At 45.2% G+C, this 19,563-nt stretch overlaps 1 protein-coding gene across 7 annotated transcripts in view; it reads left to right on the forward strand.

Annotated features, from left to right (window-relative positions):
- dagla (diacylglycerol lipase, alpha) overlaps nucleotides 1–19,563 on the forward strand; it is a 519,984-nt gene that overhangs the window by 368,154 nt on the left and 132,267 nt on the right. For all 7 annotated transcript variants that reach the window (XM_070899843.1, XM_070899842.1, XM_070899844.1 and 4 more), the window contains one exon: nucleotides 13,621–13,708. In XM_070899843.1, coding sequence (XP_070755944.1) covers nucleotides 13,621–13,708 — 88 coding nt within the window. The remainder of the gene's footprint in view (nucleotides 1–13,620; nucleotides 13,709–19,563) is intronic.

The raw sequence follows: 19,563 nt of genomic DNA on the forward strand, positions 1-19,563 counted from the left end.
GGCCCTCCAGACCATGTTCGAGGATCCATGTCGACTATGCGGGCCCGTTTCTCGCTAAAATGTTCCTGGTGGTGGTGGATGCTTTTTCAAAATGGATTGAAGGTGAAATAATGTCGGGAAGCACCGCCACCAGCACCATTGAAAGCCTTAGGGCCATGTTCGCCACCCACGGCCTGCCTGACATATTGGTCAGTGACAACGGGCCATGTTTCACCAGTGCCGAATTTAAAGAATTCATGACCCACAATGGGATCAAACATGTCACCTCGGCCCCGTTTAAACCAGCCTCCAATGGGCAGGCAGAGCGGGCAGTACAAACCATCAAACAGAGCCTTAAACGAGTCACAGAAGGCTCACTCCAAACCCGCCTGTCCCGAGTACTGCTCAGCTACCGCACGAGATCCTACTCGCTCACAGGGGTGCCCCCGGCTGAGCTACTCGTGAAAAGGACACTTAAAACCAGACTCTCGCTGGTTCACCCCAACCTGCATGATCAGGTAGAGAGCAGGCAGCAGCAACAAAATGTAAACGATAGTCGCGCCACTGTGTCACGGGAAATTGATCTGAATGACCCTGTGTATGTGCTAAACTATGGACATGGTCCCAAGTGGATTGCGGGCACGGTGATAGCTAAAGAAGAGAATAGGGTGTTTGTAGTCAAACTAGACAATGGACAAATTTGCAGAAAGCACCTGGACCAGACGAGGCTGCGGTTCACAGACTGCCTTGAACAACCCACAGCAGACACCACCTTTTTCAAGCCCACAACACACACCCAAAGGATCAACGACACCACGCCGGACCAGGAAATTGAACCCATCACGCCCAACAGCCCAGCAAGGCTAGGCACACCTAGCAGCCCTAGAGGGCCAACAACACGCCAGCCCAGCAAGGGCACAGCCAACACACCAGAACAGACATTTGTACCGAGGCGGTCCACCAGGGAAATAAAGGCTACCAACCGCCTCACCTTGTAAATAGTTTCCACTTTGACTTTGCGGCGGGGAGTGATGTTGTGTATCTGTAAGGCATGCACTCCCATGTTCCACCACCAGGGAGCTCATCCCCTGAAGTCGCAAGGGATCCCAGCAGCTCTTGGGAGCACTGTATATATGCCGGCCCCTAAGGCCTGATCCTCACTCTGGAGTGTCTTATTAAAGACTGAAGTCACTGTTACTTTAACCTTCCTGTGTGCAGCCTCTTCTGTGTTAGGAACACAATAGTTACCAAGAATGGAATTGTGGCAGATTTTCCCTTCCCTCTGGGTAGGACTTGTTTAATTGTCAATGGCTTGGGCATTGAACCTTTCCTACATAAGCGCAAGCAATATTCATAAATTAACTGGAACTGTGTTTGCGAGCAGAAATGTACTGGGCAGAAACCACAAGTCTGCAACTGCCAGCAGGCCTCAGGTGACCCAGAGTCCCCAACAAAGGATGAATGCAAGGCAATTCACACCTTGTTGGTGTTGTGGAGGCTTCCATTCAGCCTATTCATGCCGCTTCAAAGGGTATGTTTGCAAGAGCTGTGGAACAATGGGGCACGTCCAACGAACTTGCAGACGAGCTGCGAGCTCTGCAAAGCCTGCTAACCACCACGTGGCAGAGGAAGATTGGTCCATGGTGGATCAAAGCAATTTCGAGCCTCAGAGGAGAGAGATGCTGAAGTACATGGGGTGCACACATTTTCGACGAAATGTCCACCTATAATGCTAAACGTAAAATTGAATGGCTTACCTGTAGCCATGGAACTGGACACTGGCGCTAGCTAATCCACAATGAGTAAAAAGATGTTTGAGACACTGTGGTGCAACAAGGCACTCAGACCAGCCCTGAGCCCCATCCACACGAAACTGAGAACTTACACCGAAGAGCTTATCACTGTCCTGGGCAGCGCCATGGTCAAGGTCACCTACGAGGGCACGGTGCACGAACTGCCACTCTGGATTGTCCCGGCAATGGTCCCACACTGCTTGGAAGGAGCTGGCTGGGCAAAATCTGCTGGAACTGGGATGACATCCGAGCGCTATCACATGTCGATGAGGCTTCATGTACCCAGGTTCTTAACAAATTTCCTTCCCTTTTTGAGCCTGGCATTGGAAACTTTTCTGGGGCGAAGGTGTGGATCCACTTGATCCTAGAGCCACGACCCATTCACCACAAGGCGCGAGCGGTACCTCACATGGTGAGGGAGAGAGTGGAAATCGAGCTGGACAGGCTGCAACGTGAGTGCATCATCTCCCCAGTAGAATTCAGCCCAATTGTTCCAGTACTCAAAAGTGATGGCACGGTTAGGATTTACGGCAATTATAAAGTAACTATTAATCGTTTCTTGCTACAGGACCAATACCCGCTACCTAAGGCAGACGACCTATTTGCGACGCTGGCAGGAGGCAAGACGTTCACCAAGCTCGACCTGACTTCGGCCGACATGACGCAGGTGCTGGAGGAGTCTTCGAAGGGCCTCACCTGCATCAACACGCACAAGGGGCTGTTCATCTACAACAGATGCCCATTTGGAATTCAGTCGGCTGCAGCGATCTTCCAGAGAATCATGGAGAGCCTACTCAAGTCGGTACCACGCACGGTGGTTTTTCAGGACGACATATTGGTCACGGGTCGGGACACCGTCGAGCACCTACAAAACCTGGAGGAGGCCCTCCAGCGATTGGATCGCGTAGGGCTGCGGCTGAAGAGGTCAAAATGCGTCTTCATGGCAACAGAAGTGGAGTTTTTGGGGAGAAAGATCGCAGCGGACGGCATTCGGCCCACAGACGCCAAGACAGGCTATCAGGAACGTGCCCAGGCCACAGAATGTCACGGAGCTGCGGTCGTTCCTGGGACTCCTCAACTATTTTGGTAACTTCCTAACGGGGTTAAGCACCCTCTTAGAGCCCCTACATGTTGTATTGCGTAAAGGTGAGAACTGGGTATGGGGGAAAAAACAAGTAATTGCTTTTGAGAAAGCCAGAAACATTTTATGCTCCAACAAGCTGCTTGTGTTGTATAACTCGTGTAAAAGGCTTGTGCTAGCATGTGATGCGTCATCGTATTACAACAAGCTAACGTTGCGGGGAAGTTGCAACCTGTCGCCTATGACTCCAGGAGCTTGTTGAAGGCCGAGAGGGCCGACAGCATGATTGAGAAAGAGGCATTAACGTGTGTGTTCGGGGTAAAGAAAATGCATCAGTACCTGTTTGGCCTCAAATTTGAGCTGGAAACCGATCACAAGCCCCTCACATCCCCCTTCGCTGAAAACAAGGGGATAAATACTAATGCCTCAGCCCGCATATAAAGGTGTCAGCTATCAGCGTATAACTATACCATCCGCCACGGGCCAGGCACCGAGAACTGTGCGGATGCTCTCAGTCGGCTACAATTGCCCACCACGGGGGTGGAAATGGCGCAGCCTGCAAACTTGTTGATGGTCATGGAAGCGTTTGAAAATGATAGATCACCTGTCACGGCCCACCAGATTAGGACTTGTACCAGCCAAGATCCTCTGCTGTCCCTAGTAAAAAACTGTGTACTGCATAAGAGCTGGGGCAGCATCCCCATTGAAATGCAAGAGCTAATCAAGCCGATCCAGCGGCGAAAGGACGAGCTGTCCATTCAAGCAGACTACCTGTTGTGGGGAAACCGCGTAGTGCTACCCAAAAAAGGCAGGGAGACGTTCATCTTGGATCTTCACAGCACACACCCGGGTATAGTAATGATGAAAGCGATAGGCAGATCCCACGTGTGGTGGCCCGGTATCGACTCTGACTTAGAGTCCTGTGTACGGCCATGCAGCGTGTGTGCTCAGTTGAGCAATGCGCCCAGAGAGGCACCACTACGTTTGTGGACCTGGCCCTCCAGACCATGATCGAGGATCCATGTCAACTGCGCGGGCCCGTTTCTCGGTAAAATATTCCTGTTGGTGGTGGATGCTTTTTCAAAATGGATTGAATGTGAAATAATGTCAGGAAGCACCGCCACCGCCACCATTGAAAGCCTGAGGGCCATGTTTGCCACCCACAGCCTGCCTGACATACTGATCAGTGACAATGAGCCATGTTTCACCAGTGCCGAATTTAAAGAATTCATGACCCGCAAAGGGATCAAACATGTCACCTCGGCCCCATTTAAACCAGCCTCCAATGGGCAGGCAGAGCGGGCAGTACAAACAATCCAGCACAGCCTCAAACGAGTCAAAGAAGGCTCACTCCAAACCCGCCTGTCCCGAGTACTGCTCAGCTACTGCACGACACCCCACTCGCTCACAGGGGTGCCCCCGGCTGAGCTACTCATGAAAAGGACACTTAAAACCAGACTCTCGTTGGTTCACCCCAACCTGCATGATCAGGTAGAGAGCAGGCAGCAGCAACAAAATGTAAACGATGGTCGCGCCACTGTGTCACGGGAAATTGATCTGAATGACCCTGTGTATGTGCTAAACTATGGACATTGTCCCAAGTGGATCGCGGGCACGGTGATAGCTAAAGAAGGGAGTAGGGTGTTTGTAGTCAAACTAGACAATGGAAAAATTTGCAGAAAGCACCTGGACCAAACGAGGCTGCGGTTCACAGACTGCCCTGAACAACCCACAGCAGACACCATCTTTTTCGAACCCACAACACACACCCAAAGGATCAACGACAACACCCCGGACCAGGAAATCGAACCCATCACGCCCAACAGCCCAGCAAGGCCAGGCTCACCTAGCAGTCCTGCAGGGCCAACAACACGCCAGCCCAGCAAGGGCACAGCCAACACACCAGAACGGACATTTGTACCGAGGCGGTACACCAGGGAAAGAAAGGCTCCCGACCGCCTCACCATGTAAATAGCTTTCACTTTGACTTTGGCGGGGGGAGTGATGTTGTGTATCTGTAAAGCATGCACTCCCATGTTCCATCACCAGGGAGTGCATCCTCTGAAGTCCCAAGGGATCCCAGCATCCCTTGGGAGCATTGTATATAAGCCGGCCCCTATGGCCTGTTCCTCACTCTGGAGTGTCTTAATAAAGACTGAGGTCACTGTTACTTTAACCTCCCTGTGTGCAGTCTCATCTGTGTTAGGAACTCAATAGTTTCCATTCCAGGGCTTTAAAGGAAGTACATTGCAGATTCCTGAACTATAATCTTACAACGTTCTCTCGATTCAGGAACTTTCCCTTTAGATTGGAAAATTGTGCATGTGACTCTGCTATTTAAGAATGGCGAGAGGGGAAAACCAGCCAATTATAGACCAGTTAGCCTAACATCTGTTGTCAGGAAATTACTAGAGTCTATAATTAAGAATAGGGTGACTGAATAACGAAAATTTTAAGCTGATCAGAGAAAGCCAGCATGGAATTAAGATAGGTCATACCTGTCGAACCTGATTGAAATTTTTAAAGCGGTGAATAAAGTAGTGGGCAGGGGAATGTCTATGGATGTTATTTAGACTTCCGGAGGCATTTTTTAAAGTCCCGCATAAGCGGTTGTTAACTACAGTTGAAGCCCATGGAATTGGCTAAGCAGCAGGAGAGAGAGAGAGAGAGAGAGAGAGAGAGAGAGAGAGAGAGAGAGTCGAGATAATTGTCAGGTACTCTAATTGGCAGGATGTGACTTGTCGTGTCCTGCCGGGATCTGTGTTGGGGCCGCAACTATTCACAGTATCAATGACTTAGATGATGGCATAGAAAGCAACATATCGAAATTTGCAGATGACACAAAGGTAGGCGGCATTGTAGGCAGTATAGATGAAAGCATAAAATTACAAAGGGATATTGATAGATTAAGTGAATGGGCAAAACTGTGGCAAATGGATTTCAATTGAGGCAAGTATGCAGGTTATCCACTTTGAACCTAAAAAGGATAGAACAGGGTACTTTCTAAATGCTGAAAGGCTAAAAACAGTGGATGCCCAAAGAAACTTGGGGGTCCAGGTACATAGATCATTCAAATGTCATGAACCGGTACAGAAAATAATCAAAACCGCAAATGGAATGCTCGCCTTTATATCTGGAGGACTAGAATACAAATCCCTGGTTAGACCACACCTGGAGAACTGTGAGCAGTTCTGGGTATCACACCTTAGGAAGGATATATTGGCCTTGGAAGGAGTACAGCGTAGCTTTAGCGAAATGATCCTTGGATTATAAGGGTTAAATTATGAAGAGAGATTACACAAATTTGGGTTGAGTTCCTTAGAATTAAAAAGGTTATGGGGTGAATTGATTGAAGTTTTCAAGATATTGAAGGTAACAGATAGGGTAGGTAAGGAGAAACAATTTCTGCTGGTTGGGGAGTCAAGGATTATGGGGCATAGTCTAAAAATTAGATTGAGACCTTTCAGGAGTGAAATTAGCAAACACTTCTATTGCTAGATCAATTGTTGATTTTAAATCTGAGATTGGTAGATTTTTGTTCAGAGATATTGGGTCAAAGGCGAGTTTATGGGGAGTTGTGTCGCTTGAAGGGCCCCTGTTCCTATGTTCCTCTGGGGCATTCCCAGATAAGTTTAATTTTGGATACTTTAGTTGGTGTATTTTCTTGAAATTGGTAGCCTACTGTATTCTCCCTTTTAAAGCTAAAAATTATTTCTCCTGGAAGGATTACAGGTATGAAAATAAAATTGAAATCAAAAAGGGAATTCAGAAGAAACTTCTTTACCCAGAGAGTGACGGGAATATGGACCTCGTTACCACAGGGAGTAGTTGAGGCAAATAGTATCGATGCATTTAAGGGGAGGCTAGACAAGCATATGCGGGAGAAGGAAATAGAGGGTTATGCTGATAGATTTAGATGAAGAAAAATGGAAGGAGGCTCGAGTGGAGCATAAATGCAGGCATGGACTGGTTGAGCCGAATGGCCTGGATCTGTGCAGTAATGTAATCCTAAGTAATACAACTTTAGACGTTCCAGGAAATTGAATGTCGATATAGTATGTTAATTTGTGAACTGAAATCTATTATACCATATGCCCACAATAGTTCCAAATAGCTGTGCATTCTACTCTCACAAGACAAAACCCGCTCACAGTCAGAGCCATCCCTGATCACACGGCAGCACTGAAACAAGCACAGGATTACGTGAATTGAGGATAGGCCAATTTAATTACAGGCAACTCTCGATGTTTCTATGATTATCCGGATCCCTCGGGAATTGGGCTATGCCGGGTAATCGATTTCTCATTTAGAGCGATGGACATTATAGTTAAAACCAGATGCCTTCCCGAGTTGAAAGGACTCCGAACGCACCGGCCCGATGCCTTACCGGGCTGAAATTTTAAATTTCCCGTTGGATCCGTGTTTTAAAGCCTGTATTTTATTTTTAAGTAGCTTCAGGAGGGATAAGAGTGAGCTAATACCATTGAAACAAAACCTCAGAACCCTAGTTCTAATGAAGTGTCACACATCAACAAACTTTTAGATGCTGATCAAACAGAGCTTTTCAAACAGTTTATAACATATGAGGCTAGAAATTACTGTTGGCAATAATATTAGATGAATGATTAACACAAGATTTCTCTGTCAGCTATTTTAACAGAGCAGTATAACCTAGTTGGAATCTTCATAATGATGAAAGACTAGGAGCTGTGGTGCAAGGTTTAGGCGTTCTGGTACAAGTCACTAAAAACTAATCCACAGGTATTAAAAGTAATCAAAAAGGCTATTGGCCTTTATCTCAAGGGGGTTGAAATTCAATAGTTAGGAAGTTATGCTTCAGTTGTACAGAGTCTCGGTCAGATGACATCTGGAGTACTGCATTCAATTTTGGGCACCGATTTTCGGAAAAGATATATTGGCCTTGGAAAGGATACAGCACAGATTTGTTAGAATAATGCCAGGCTTAAAGAGTTAAATTATGAGGACCGATTGCTTGTATTTCCTTGAGCTTGAAAGATTGAGGGGTGAGATCAGCCATGATCTAATTGAATGGCGGAGTAGGCTCAAGGGGCTGAATGGCCTACGCCTGTTCCTAATGTTCCTATCTTTTTATGTTCTTGGGATCTCTCGGTTACCTCATCTTCGCAAAGTGGCTTCCACCACTCGTGTAAACAAACTGATAACTGTATTTTCAAAGTTGCACTACAGCTCACTCACAAAAGGGCCAGCAACCTGAATTGCACATCATCGTAGTGTAGTAAAATCCTAAATATGTGAATTTCTGTAATTAAAAAAAAAAGTAAATAGAAACATAGAAAATAGGTGCAGGAGTAGGCCATTCGGCCCTTCGAGCCTGCACCACCATTCGATAAGATCATGGCTGATCATTCTCACAGTACCCCTTTCCTGCTTTCTCTCCATACCCCTTGATCCCCTTAGCCGTAAGAGCCATATCTAACTCCCTCTTGAATGTATCCAATGAACTGGCATCAACAACTCTCTGCGGCAGGGAATTCCACAGATTAACAACTCAATGAGTGAAGAAGTTTCTCCTCATCTCAGTCCTAAATGGCCTACCCCTTATCCTAAGACTGTGTCCCCTGGTTCTGGACTTCCCCAACATCGGGAACAATCTACCCGCATCTAACCTGGCCCGTCCCGTCAGAATCTTGTATGTTTCTATGAGATCCCCTCTCATCTTTTGAGGGATGAGAGGGGATCTCATATACACTCCAGTGTATAAAGGCCCAGTTGATCCAATCTCTCCTCATATGTCAGTCCAGCCATCCCAGGAATCAGTCTGGTGAACCTTCGCTGCACTCCCTGAATAGCAAGAACGTCCTTCCTCAGATTAGGAAAGCTCATCACTGCTTCATCCCAACTCCGTTTTATTTAGAGACCCACACAGGGCACTGACAGGAAAGCTCAAATAAAGCTTGTTAATATAATTAGACAAAAGAACATCCTTCTTATATCAAAAAGGTTGCTGCAACTAGTTCGGAGGAAAATAAACTTTTGAGTAAGACAATGGTCAGGCACTGACAGGAAAGCTCAAATAAAGCTTGTTAATATAATTAGACAAAAGAACATTCTTCTTATATCAAAAAGGTTGCTGCAACTAGTTCGGAGGAAAATAAACTTTTGAGTAAGACAATGGTCAGGCATGCCCAGAAAGCTAATTTGAGGAAAATCAAAAATATTTAACAGCTGAATTTTAGCAGCATTTATTTGCTATGTACAGTCCTCAATGCTGGAGTCAGTGGCAGTTTTCCTGCTATGCGCAGTGACCGTTGTAATAAATAAACGATGGTGTGAAATAGTGGAGGCATAAAAGGAGGATAATTCTGGAGGAACATGCAAAATGTCAGGATATTTTGTTTAGTCCTGGAACTGTTTGAGGTAGTCAGACTGTGAGGGGGCAAATGGAAGGTGTCTGTAGGAGGGCGAGTTAAAGTGACCCAGAATCTGGAGAATACAGTAACACTAGTTGTCAAAATACCAATAACCACATATTTCAATTGAAATTGTCTTTCAAGAACTCGCAAATGTTGGTCACTACTCGTATATTGGACAGCCCCCCCAGTCATCAAGATCCACGGTGCGGGCCTGGACAATGTGGATTATTTCCCTTGGCTCAGGAGCCTCTTATCAACAAGAGCAGGCATTGACGACGAGATTCAGCATTGCCTCCAATGCGCCAGTGCAGCCTTCGGTCGCCTGAGGAAAAGAGAGTGTTCGAAGATCAGGCCCTCAAAGCTGCCATCAAGCTCATGGGTTTCAGGGCTGTAGTAATACCCGCCCTCCTGTATGGCTCAGAAACATGGACCATGTACGGTAGACACCTCAAGTCGCTGGAGAAATACCACCAACGATGTCTCCGCAAGATCTTACAAATCCCCTAGGAGGACAGACGCACCAACGTTAGCGTCCTCGACCAGGCCAACATCCCTAGCATTGAAGCACTGACCACACTTGATCAGCTCCGCTGGGCAGGCCACATTGTTCGCATGCCAGACACAAGACTCCCAAAGCAAGCGCTCTACTCTGAACTCCTTCATGGCAAACGAGCCAAAGGTGGGCAGAGGAAACGTTACAAGGACACCCTCAAAGCCTCCCTGATAAAGTGCAACATCCCCACCGACACCTGGGAGTCCCTGGCCAAAGACCGCCCTAAGTGGAGGAAATGCATCCGGGAGGGCGCTGAGCACCTCGAGTCTCATCGCCGAGACCATGCAGAAATCAAACGCTGGCAGCGGGAAGAGCGTGCGGTAAAACAGTTCCACCCACCCTTTGCCACAACAACTATCTGTCCCACCTGTGACAGGGACTGTGGCTCTCATATTGGAATTTTTAGAGTGGAAGGAAGTCTTCCTCGATTCTGAGGGGCTGCCTATGATGATGATTGGACAGGGAAACTGCTTCTCAATACACAATTAATGTAATTTGTTCGCACTCATCTTAATTGTCATGCTAATTTGAAATGGAGCCGGATATGTGTCTAGCTCAGCAAGCCGGCAAGTAGGACTCGCAAAAGTGGCAGGAGTTCTAGCGGGTTTAGGACTTGGTGACAGGTAATCATACTTCAACGAGATGCAAACAACTGCTTGAACTGCCCGAAATAGCCAATGTGCTTAATAGTTTAAGAGGCGGCTTTGTAATTGAGTCCTATGGAAATGGTAATTGGTTAGCACTGTTTGCCTAATACAGGCTGGGATAAGCGGGTATGTTGTAAGTGGTGGGGACTGTATAAACTTTACTGGGACAAGCACGAAATAAACACGTCTGTAATAGAAAATCTCAGAAAACATCAGCTCATCTGAAAACATTTCTGTTCAACTTCATGTAAAACTAACAGTAGAGGATTGATTGCTTCTACCAGCTTTCAGGCCCACCTGACACCCTCTAATCTTATTGGGGGGGCGGAAATGCTTTTCCTGTAAAACACTGGGAAGCTGATCACATGGGTTAAAATGCTGTCAGCTTAAAAGGTTAGCACAAGTGGGTTCCATAACATGTACATTAAAAACAAATCAATTACTGTCCACTGAACATCCTGTAAGTAGACTCTATTTCTCCTCCATTTTTAACTTCTTTCCCCCACGGTGTCGGCATTGCTTTTGCTGGATATTAAATACTTCAAATTTCATGAGGTCTCTTCAATTTTAATCATCATCTAACTAGCATTTTAAAAAACAATCTATAATATAAATATTCCTTGCTGGCTGAGAGATGATTACTTGGCAATAATGGAATCCTCTTGTTCAGGTGATCCGTGCTTCACTCTTGGAATTTTATGATACTACTTAAGGCCCCTATTTTCCCCAAAGAAGATTTATGGCATCCACTTACCTGTGTGCACGTTTTTCTAACCACCGTCAGCGGCGGGGAAAAAAACTTTAATTTACCCGAAACAAACGGCAGTTGTGGCACTGCGGTACCCAGGTCCATTTCGGGGGGCCGAGCAAACCGTGTGCGCCTAAAATTCACTGCGCATGCATTAAAAAAAAAATCTGCGCATGCTCTGTTTCCAAAAAAATCAGGAGGACCTTCGGCCTGGGATAGCAGTGGGCCGATGCGTGGAGGACCATCGGCCAGGGATAACAGTGGGTCAAGTTGGTTGCATTGAAGAGTAGGAAAAGGCTGCCCTGGGTGTTTGCTGGAGTTCTGCCTCATCTTGCTGTGGTGATTTTGCAGTTGCTTGGAGTTTCTTTGGCAATTCATATCTAGTTGGAGCTTCGATAGAAAAGGCAAGAGGGGAAGATTTGTGTTTAATTTGCTTGCAGTTTTCTCATCCAAGGAGGAGCCTTAAAAGTAAGTTTTATTTCAGTTACATTAATTTTAAACTGCAGTTATTTGGTAGAAAAAAGAATGGTGGACCTTTGACCAGGGATAAGATTGGGCAGTGTAGGTATGCTTTTTTTTAAAACTGTATTCAATGTGTGTCTGCCGATTTAAAAAAAAAACATTGTTGGGGAAAGTGGCCTTAATGGCCATAAACGGCACGTAAACAGCTTTTTGCAGTACACCAGCACCAGAATAGATAGTGCCAAAAATTCTGGCGCTGTTAGTCAGCGCCGGCATCCAAAAATTGGGTAAACTTTGAAATGTCCATCCACGCCAGAAAAATTGTTGGATGCTAAAAAATCGGCGCCCAATCCTAGGGAGAATAGGGGCCTATGTCCCTTGATTAGATATCTTCTTTGCAATTGTTTCCACATATTCAGTATCCTCAATTAAACATTGCTTTGTAAAGCCATGGACAGCTTTAAGCCAGCTATGTATTCGTAACAGTTAACAAGGATTCTTTCCATTATGGAATAAGTGCTAAAGTCTGATGGCTATTTCTCTACTTGGATTGAAGTTGGGTAGTCACTCTGGCCTCATGCTGTCTCTCGTCAGCTGCTCATTAAATTGGGTGTTGCTGTGCTCTTTTTACCACATTTGAGTTCTAACCATTCGGTGTAATCTCCAAAGCAAAATGGTACCAAAAAAATCCATTATGTGTCAGGCTAATATTATTCAATCATTGGCTTCATCGCTGGTTTAGTGGACATATATTTAGCATGGTTAACACTGAGCCATTCATTCCAAAAGTTCCAGCTTCAACCCTGGTCTGCAGCTGATATCAATTGGAGCAGCTTTTAGGATGCCAGGTAACCGCAGGATCAGGTTTAAGCCCGATATCCCACATTGTTGAACAGCCTGTAATACTCACTATATATGCTCGTATATAAAGAATATTCTCTTGGTGAGGTGCCAGAAGAGTGCCAGTGTTTGTGCATCTATAACCCAGTAAGAGTTAATCGCCCTGATATTGGTGGCCTAACCGCCCATTGCCGCCAAGTTTTGTCTCCGGTCTCCGCTCTGTGCCAGTTTCCACTTGGGCTGGAGTGGGTGGGAGGGCAGTACCGCCAGGAACTGCCTGCTGACGGCCAAGTAGCGTAAGTGACCTCCCGCCCACCGAGCTGCCAGATTGTTGCGGGCGGGAGTCGGTGCCAGCAGGGGGAAGGACCGCTGCATGGCGATAGGTCTAACCCTGACGGTATGTATGAGGACCTACAAAAAAGTTTAATGAACGTATTTTTTAAAACTTTTACAGCGACTTACCTGGATGGGGTCCCCTGAAGGTGTCCCAGTGCTTTTTTTTCCTTCATAATGATTTTTATTTTCAGCTCTTCCACCCTCCCTGGGCCTGAATCCATCCTCGGTGGCACCTGGGCAGCAAGAGCCTTTGCCGCTGAGATTGAGAGCTCCCGCCTGCTGCCATTCAGATTGGCGGCGTAAGCCGTTATTTTGCCAGCGGGCGGTACTGCCATCACTTTTAGTGGAATTTCCCTGGCAAAGTACCGCCCGGTCTCTCAGCAGTCATCGGCAGTCCTTTGGGCGGGCCTTGGGTTTCACCGATTTCGGGACCAATGTCTTGAGGAGGGGAGAAATTTGGAGCAAACATATTGTCGATGAAACTAAAAAAATGATAGTCTTGTTGGAGAAAATATTGCTACTAGTAACACCTAACCCCAGATCACTTGTTCCAGCTCCTGGCTCTTTACATTGCCATGTATAGAACAGTATGATCGGATTCGCCTGAACCATTGATCGTTGGGAAAGATGTAGATAATCCAGGATTCTCCTGAGACACTTGTTATATCTTTGGGTTATTCATATTCTGAAACTGGGAAGACTTCTTCAAAACTGAACTCTGTCTTAGTGTATTTAAACTTTGCCAACTATCCTTTAAGACTATAAATGCATTTTTTTTAAATATAGCCATCGTTTGGAGGAAGAACAGGCCAGTAGCTGGAGCCGACGACTGAAGTTTTGTCTTTGTTGTACCCATACCAAGGACACCCAGAGTGTAAGTATCATTGTTTTTTTTCAGTTTGGGCCTCCTTTCTTTGTGTAGCTAAAATAACCACATCAACTCTGCAGTTACTAAACAATCTACACTAAAAACATAGCATAGATTTGTATGTTGTTATTTTGCTTATGTCTGCCTTTGGCCCTTGTTACCGTAGTTTGTGCTTTAATGCTGTTAACCATATACTAAGTCGAGGCATTCTGTGAAAAATATCCCTGCATCAAGGTGTGTTTCTTTATGATGATGCACAACATTGGGCACTTAATCCATTCTAAATTACTTTATTGGAACTTATTTCTGCACGAAAAAGAAAAAGAAAGACTTGCATTTATATAGCGCCTTTCATTACCTCGGAAAGTGCCAAAGTACTTTACATCCAATTAAGTACTTTTGAAATGTAGCCACTGCTGTAATGTGGAGGCCAATTTGAGCTCCCACAATGCAATGACTAGATATTCTATTTTTTAGTGATGTTGATTGAAGGATAAATATTGCAAAAACACCAAGGTGAACTCCCCTGCTCTTCTTCTAAATAGTGCTATGGGATCTTTTATGTCCACCTGAGTGGACAGACTAGGCTTCGGTTTACCGGCTTAACCGAAAGACGACACCTCTGAAAGTGCAGCACTCCCTCAGTATTGCACTGGAGTGTTGGCCTGGATTTTTGTGCTTAAGTCTCTGGAGTGGGACTTGAACCCACAACCTTCTCACCAAACACTCTGAGGGACATTAACATAATACTTGAGCCAACTATGAGGCTACAGCTTGTGGGTGACACCAAGAAAGCTTCTGATTTCTTCATGATGCACTGTGTATAGGCCTGGTTTCTGGGGCTGCTCTTGCTGCAAGGTGTGACTGTGTGTGTCTGTGTGACTCTGTCTATGTGACTCTGTCTGTGTGTGTGTGTGTGTGTGAGACTTTATGCACCCAACTCCCCTTTTGAAAGTTACTGTTGGATCTGCTTCCACCACCCTTTCAGGCAGCACATTCCAGTTGCAGGAGGGTCGACTGTAGACCAAAACGGTAATGCATGTGTTCAGCAGTTCTGTCACAGGAAAAATTATCTTAATGGAGGCGCACTCGGCACAGAAAGTAAGTTCCCCAGAGGGCCTTTTTAATGTATCAGCCCAAAGAATGTTGAGAGATGTAAGGAGCTAAATACCCTCTGACTGAGAGTGCTTATTATAACGGCCATGTGAGGACTGGAATGAATGGTACTGATTCGGTCAAGAGTGGTGTGAAGTTTTATAAATTGAAACACTAAGTGGCACTTGCTAATTGTGCTGCTACTGTTTGGAAGGGTTATTGTACACACATAATCATACCTCTCAACTGTCCCATTTTAATCAGGATGCTTAAGACGTCATTGCAGATTCATATAAGTGCCACACTCAGTAAAAAATAATTTTGTGAGGTATTTGTAACATAGGCTGGAATTTTCCCCATAAAAAACGGGTGGGTCTGGAGCGTGGGGGCAGGTAAATTGTTAAAAATGGGATTTCCGACCTGATTCCATCTCCAACCTGATCCACTTCTGGTTTTACCAAAGACGGGCAGCCAACCTGCTACCAGGGGGCGTTACCTTAATTTAAATATTGCAATGAGGCTGGAAAACTTGCCCCCCCTCCATTTTGAATGTAACTACCTGAATTTATCCTCGCCCGCCCCCCCCCCCCCCCCGAAAGAAGCCTCCCTCCATTCGCCTTCCCCAGCCTCTGAGGCCCCCCAACCCACCGATGATGCTGAGGCCAGCCACAATCTTCCAGTTGCCGGCCCTGATCCTATATCCCCACAACCCGTCCCCGCGATGCCCGATGCCAACACCCCCTCCCCTGATGCCCGATGCCAATTTCCCCTGTCAGATGTCAATTCCCCTCCACCCCCGCCCCCACCAAGACCGACCCCTCGAATCTGCTGGCCTACCCGCCCGCAGTAGGCTAGCCTCTTAATCTGGCTGGCTATGGACGGGAATCCGAGGCCTCACATGTAAATCAGGCCCTGTCATTAAAGTCAGCAGGACCTGCAGAAAACTCGGCCTCCCAGATTTCCCGCCTGCCTCAGAGGCCTCCTGCCTCCTTGGAGAAAATTCCAGCCATACATTTTGTTGGACTATTATGATATATATTTAATTCAGTCATGCAAATGGGAGGAATTAGAACTTTAGAATAAAACCCACATATACTCTGCTTATATTTTTGAAGTGTTTAAATGAACAAAATCTGTGTTTGATTTTTAAAATATAGTTCGCTAGAGTGCACACTTGAATTTCCCAATATAGCATTTGCATTAATGAAGCCTGCTATAACATAATTTCTTACTGAATACTGGCTACAAAAAGGTAGTAAGGGCATGCGAGTAAGTCAAACAGAAGGAGCACTTGATCCCTCCACTATATCATCACAGGCAGTCCCTTGGAATCAAGGAAGACTTGCTTCCACTCTTAAAATGAGTCCTTAGGTGGCTGAACAGTCCAATACGAGAACCACAGCCCCTGTCACAGGTGGGACAGATAGTCGTTGAGGGAAGGGGTGGGTGGGACAGGTTTGCCGCACGCTCTTTCCGCTGCCTGCGCTTGATTTCTGTATGCTCTCGGCGATGAGACTCGAGGTGCTCAGCGCCCTCCCGGTTGCATTTCCTCCACTTAGAGCGGTCTTTGACCAGGGACTCCCAGGTATCGGTGGGGATGTTGCATTTTATCAGGGAGGCTTTGGGGGTGTCCTTGTAACGTTTCCTCTGCCCACCTTTGGCTCGTTTGCGGTGAAGGAGTTCCGAGTCGAGCGCTTGCTTTGGGAGTCTCGTGTCTGGCATGCGAACAATGTGGCCTGCCCAGCAGAACTGATCAAGTGTGGTCAGTGCTTTAATGGGGATGTTGGCCTGGTCGAGGACGCTAATGTTGGTGCGTCTGTCCTCCCAGGGAATTTGTAGGATCTTGCGGAGGCATCGTTGGTGGTATTTCTCCAGCACACACACACAAAAGCTAGCTTGAACCCTTGTACTTCCTTAAGGGCTCCCAGCTTTTTATTGCTTTATTTTCCTGCTTGAAGTTTAGTTATTTCTGGAATTTGTCTTCTGCATGATTATCAATCTCGAACATGACTTTAAATTAAACTGACAAGAACAACATGCGGGCACAGTTTCCAAATGGAAAAAAGCAAATTCAAGAAGTTCTTTGCATGAATAGTAATCACACGTGGAATTGACTTTTGGTTAGGGCAGTGGAGGCTAAAGAAACAATTGGATGTTGTGATTGGGATACACAGTTCTTTCTGGATGGGAATTGGGATTGCCTGAATTGATTTTGCTCATCTGTATATATCTGTGATTAAAAGGCGCCTTATGAAGCAACTAACAGTTGCTATTCTGCTAAATGGCAAATATTTTATTAAGACCAGTTTGTAATTATTTAGAAATGTTTGCTTAGCAGTGTGCCTCTGTTTACAATTAAGAAATATAGCAAATATTTTAATCCCTCTAATAAAATAATAAGCTGAAGAATGATCACAAAGCATTGGTATAATCTAATGTGTGGGCGAGAATCATACATTGGATACTTTTGCATGTAAAAATGGTAACCAATGATAAATGTACTCCTTTCTCACTCTTGCCTACAGTTAGATATATAAACTGCCCTATTTACATTGTGGCAGCAAAGACTCACCTTTCATGGCTTTTATAAGCTACTGCTGGATTTTCTGGCTGCACTTCTGATGGAGAACAGCACCAGGTGCAAATATAGTGGAGTGAGTGCCAGGTGCCCAGTAAAGAGGTGCTCTCATGATACCAGCACTTGAATGTCGATAATGTACTTCGGGTGATTTGTGCAAGAGTGAGATCTATATACAAGTAAAAAGCAAAATACTACAGATGCTTGAAACCTGAACAAAAGTTGGAAATATGCAGCAGTCAATCAGTATTTGTGGAGAGACAGGCAGTCAACATTTCACATGTACGCTCTTCAGGAGAACAGCGGGGATTTGCTCTGATCAGTTCATAAAGGAAGCTGCCTATGATAACTGTAGGGCTCAAAAGAAGTGAAATTAAAGACAAATTAATGACAGTAAGACAAATGTGTGTAATTGTGTTGTGGGTAGTTTGTATTTGAGATCGCCTAAGCTCAATTTTTCTAGCTTCACTGTGTGCTGAATTGTCAAAAGATAAACTTAGTAAATTTAAAAATAGCCCGTGGTAAATCTGTAATAAATAGAATTTTTGTGATGTTTCTGTTCTTTTATCCTATTTTTCAACCTCACTCATCGCCTTTCAATTTTCATCAGTTTTTTTTTTATTGATCTTTGTCCAATTCCCTCTTTCTCATTCTTGGACTGTATAATGTTTCTCTCTCTGCTGCCTATTCCTTCTTTGTAACTTTGTATTGAGGTATCTGCAATTCCACTTTGCTATCCTCTTTCTCCTTTCTCCTTACTGTACCTACCCTGCTGGTATGAATCAAACACACTAAATAATGTCACACTGACTAGATTTTATTGATTTCACACAATTTGCCATTCTGACTTCCTCAGGAACTTGGAGCACACAGTGCATGTGCCAAGCATAAGTGTCCATTATACACTAGTGTTCTTGAGTTTCCGTTGATGATTTACATGCATTTTGTGTGATCAGACATGTGCTCACCCAATACTGTATTGATTGCCAACCTGAGGAGTCAAACTTGTGATAGATAAATAAAATAGAATTTCTGATGTGCTTTATAACATTGTGATACTGGAATATGGAGAGTTGCCTAAACTCCATAATACACTGGAGGTAATAATAATTTTACTCCTTGGATGGGTTTTGGTCTCCGTTTGAGCTGTTTTGGATTCAAACAATTCATCAGAGATTTTCGTGTTATGTTTACTTCAGAATGCAAATCCTGGTACCTCAGGATTGTGCATTCAAGCCTCATTATGAACTTAAGCACATATTCTAGGCTGATAACTTCAGTATTGTACTGAGGGAGCGATACATTGTCATTTGTCAGAAGTAAAACATTTTTGATAAGGTGTAGGACCAAGGCATATTCCGCCAGCTCCAGAAGATGAAAAAGAGCAGGGCGTTCTCCCGGTATACTTGCCACCAATGTTCCCTGTAAGTTGCACTTTGTTCTGCGCAGCCTGTTTCTTTTAATATGCGGTCCGTTTAAATTTCTGTGCGTGCGCGGTATTTACAATGTGCGCGGGACCTTTTCAAATTACTGCGCGCAGTGCTGCTCAGCGGAAGCCTTGCTTACCACTATTCTTTCCTCAACCAACACTACCAAAAATATATTCAACAGTTTGCTCTTTGTGGGACATTGCTGGGTGTAGATTGGCTTCCATGTTTGCCCACATGCTTATTGCAGTTTGGAACCAATCCATTGGCTGTGAAGCACTTTGGGTTGCTTTGAGGATGTGGTGGGACACTATATAATTGGAAGTTCTTTCTTAGTACTCTTATGTTTTCAAGGTCCCACCTTTTTTTCCCTTTTCTGAATGCACTGCTTTATTCTGGATTACAATCCAGAATTGCTGGTCTCCTATTGGTACCTTAGTTAAATGATCATCCTTCGTGTGAGCGTTTGGACAATGAATGTTGACTTTTTTATATGGATGGCATGGGTGAGCCCAACTCTATCACAACCTGGCTTCCAAACATATCCATTTTCCAGCAGGCATCACTGTAAAACAATTTGAACCTTGGGGCTGGGCAATTTTTTATTTCCTTCTCCCCACTCTAGTCTATGAGCACTAAGATCAATTGTGGTGGTCATACTGGCTGAAGTAAACTAACTCAACACAGATGAGGGATTCAACCTGGAAACATTCTAGTCCCTACAGCTCAGTTACACATTGGGTGGGCACAGCAGTCACCAT

Source organism: Pristiophorus japonicus, chromosome 14 (genome assembly GCF_044704955.1).
Source record: "Pristiophorus japonicus isolate sPriJap1 chromosome 14, sPriJap1.hap1, whole genome shotgun sequence".
NCBI lineage: Eukaryota > Metazoa > Chordata > Chondrichthyes > Pristiophoridae > Pristiophorus > Pristiophorus japonicus.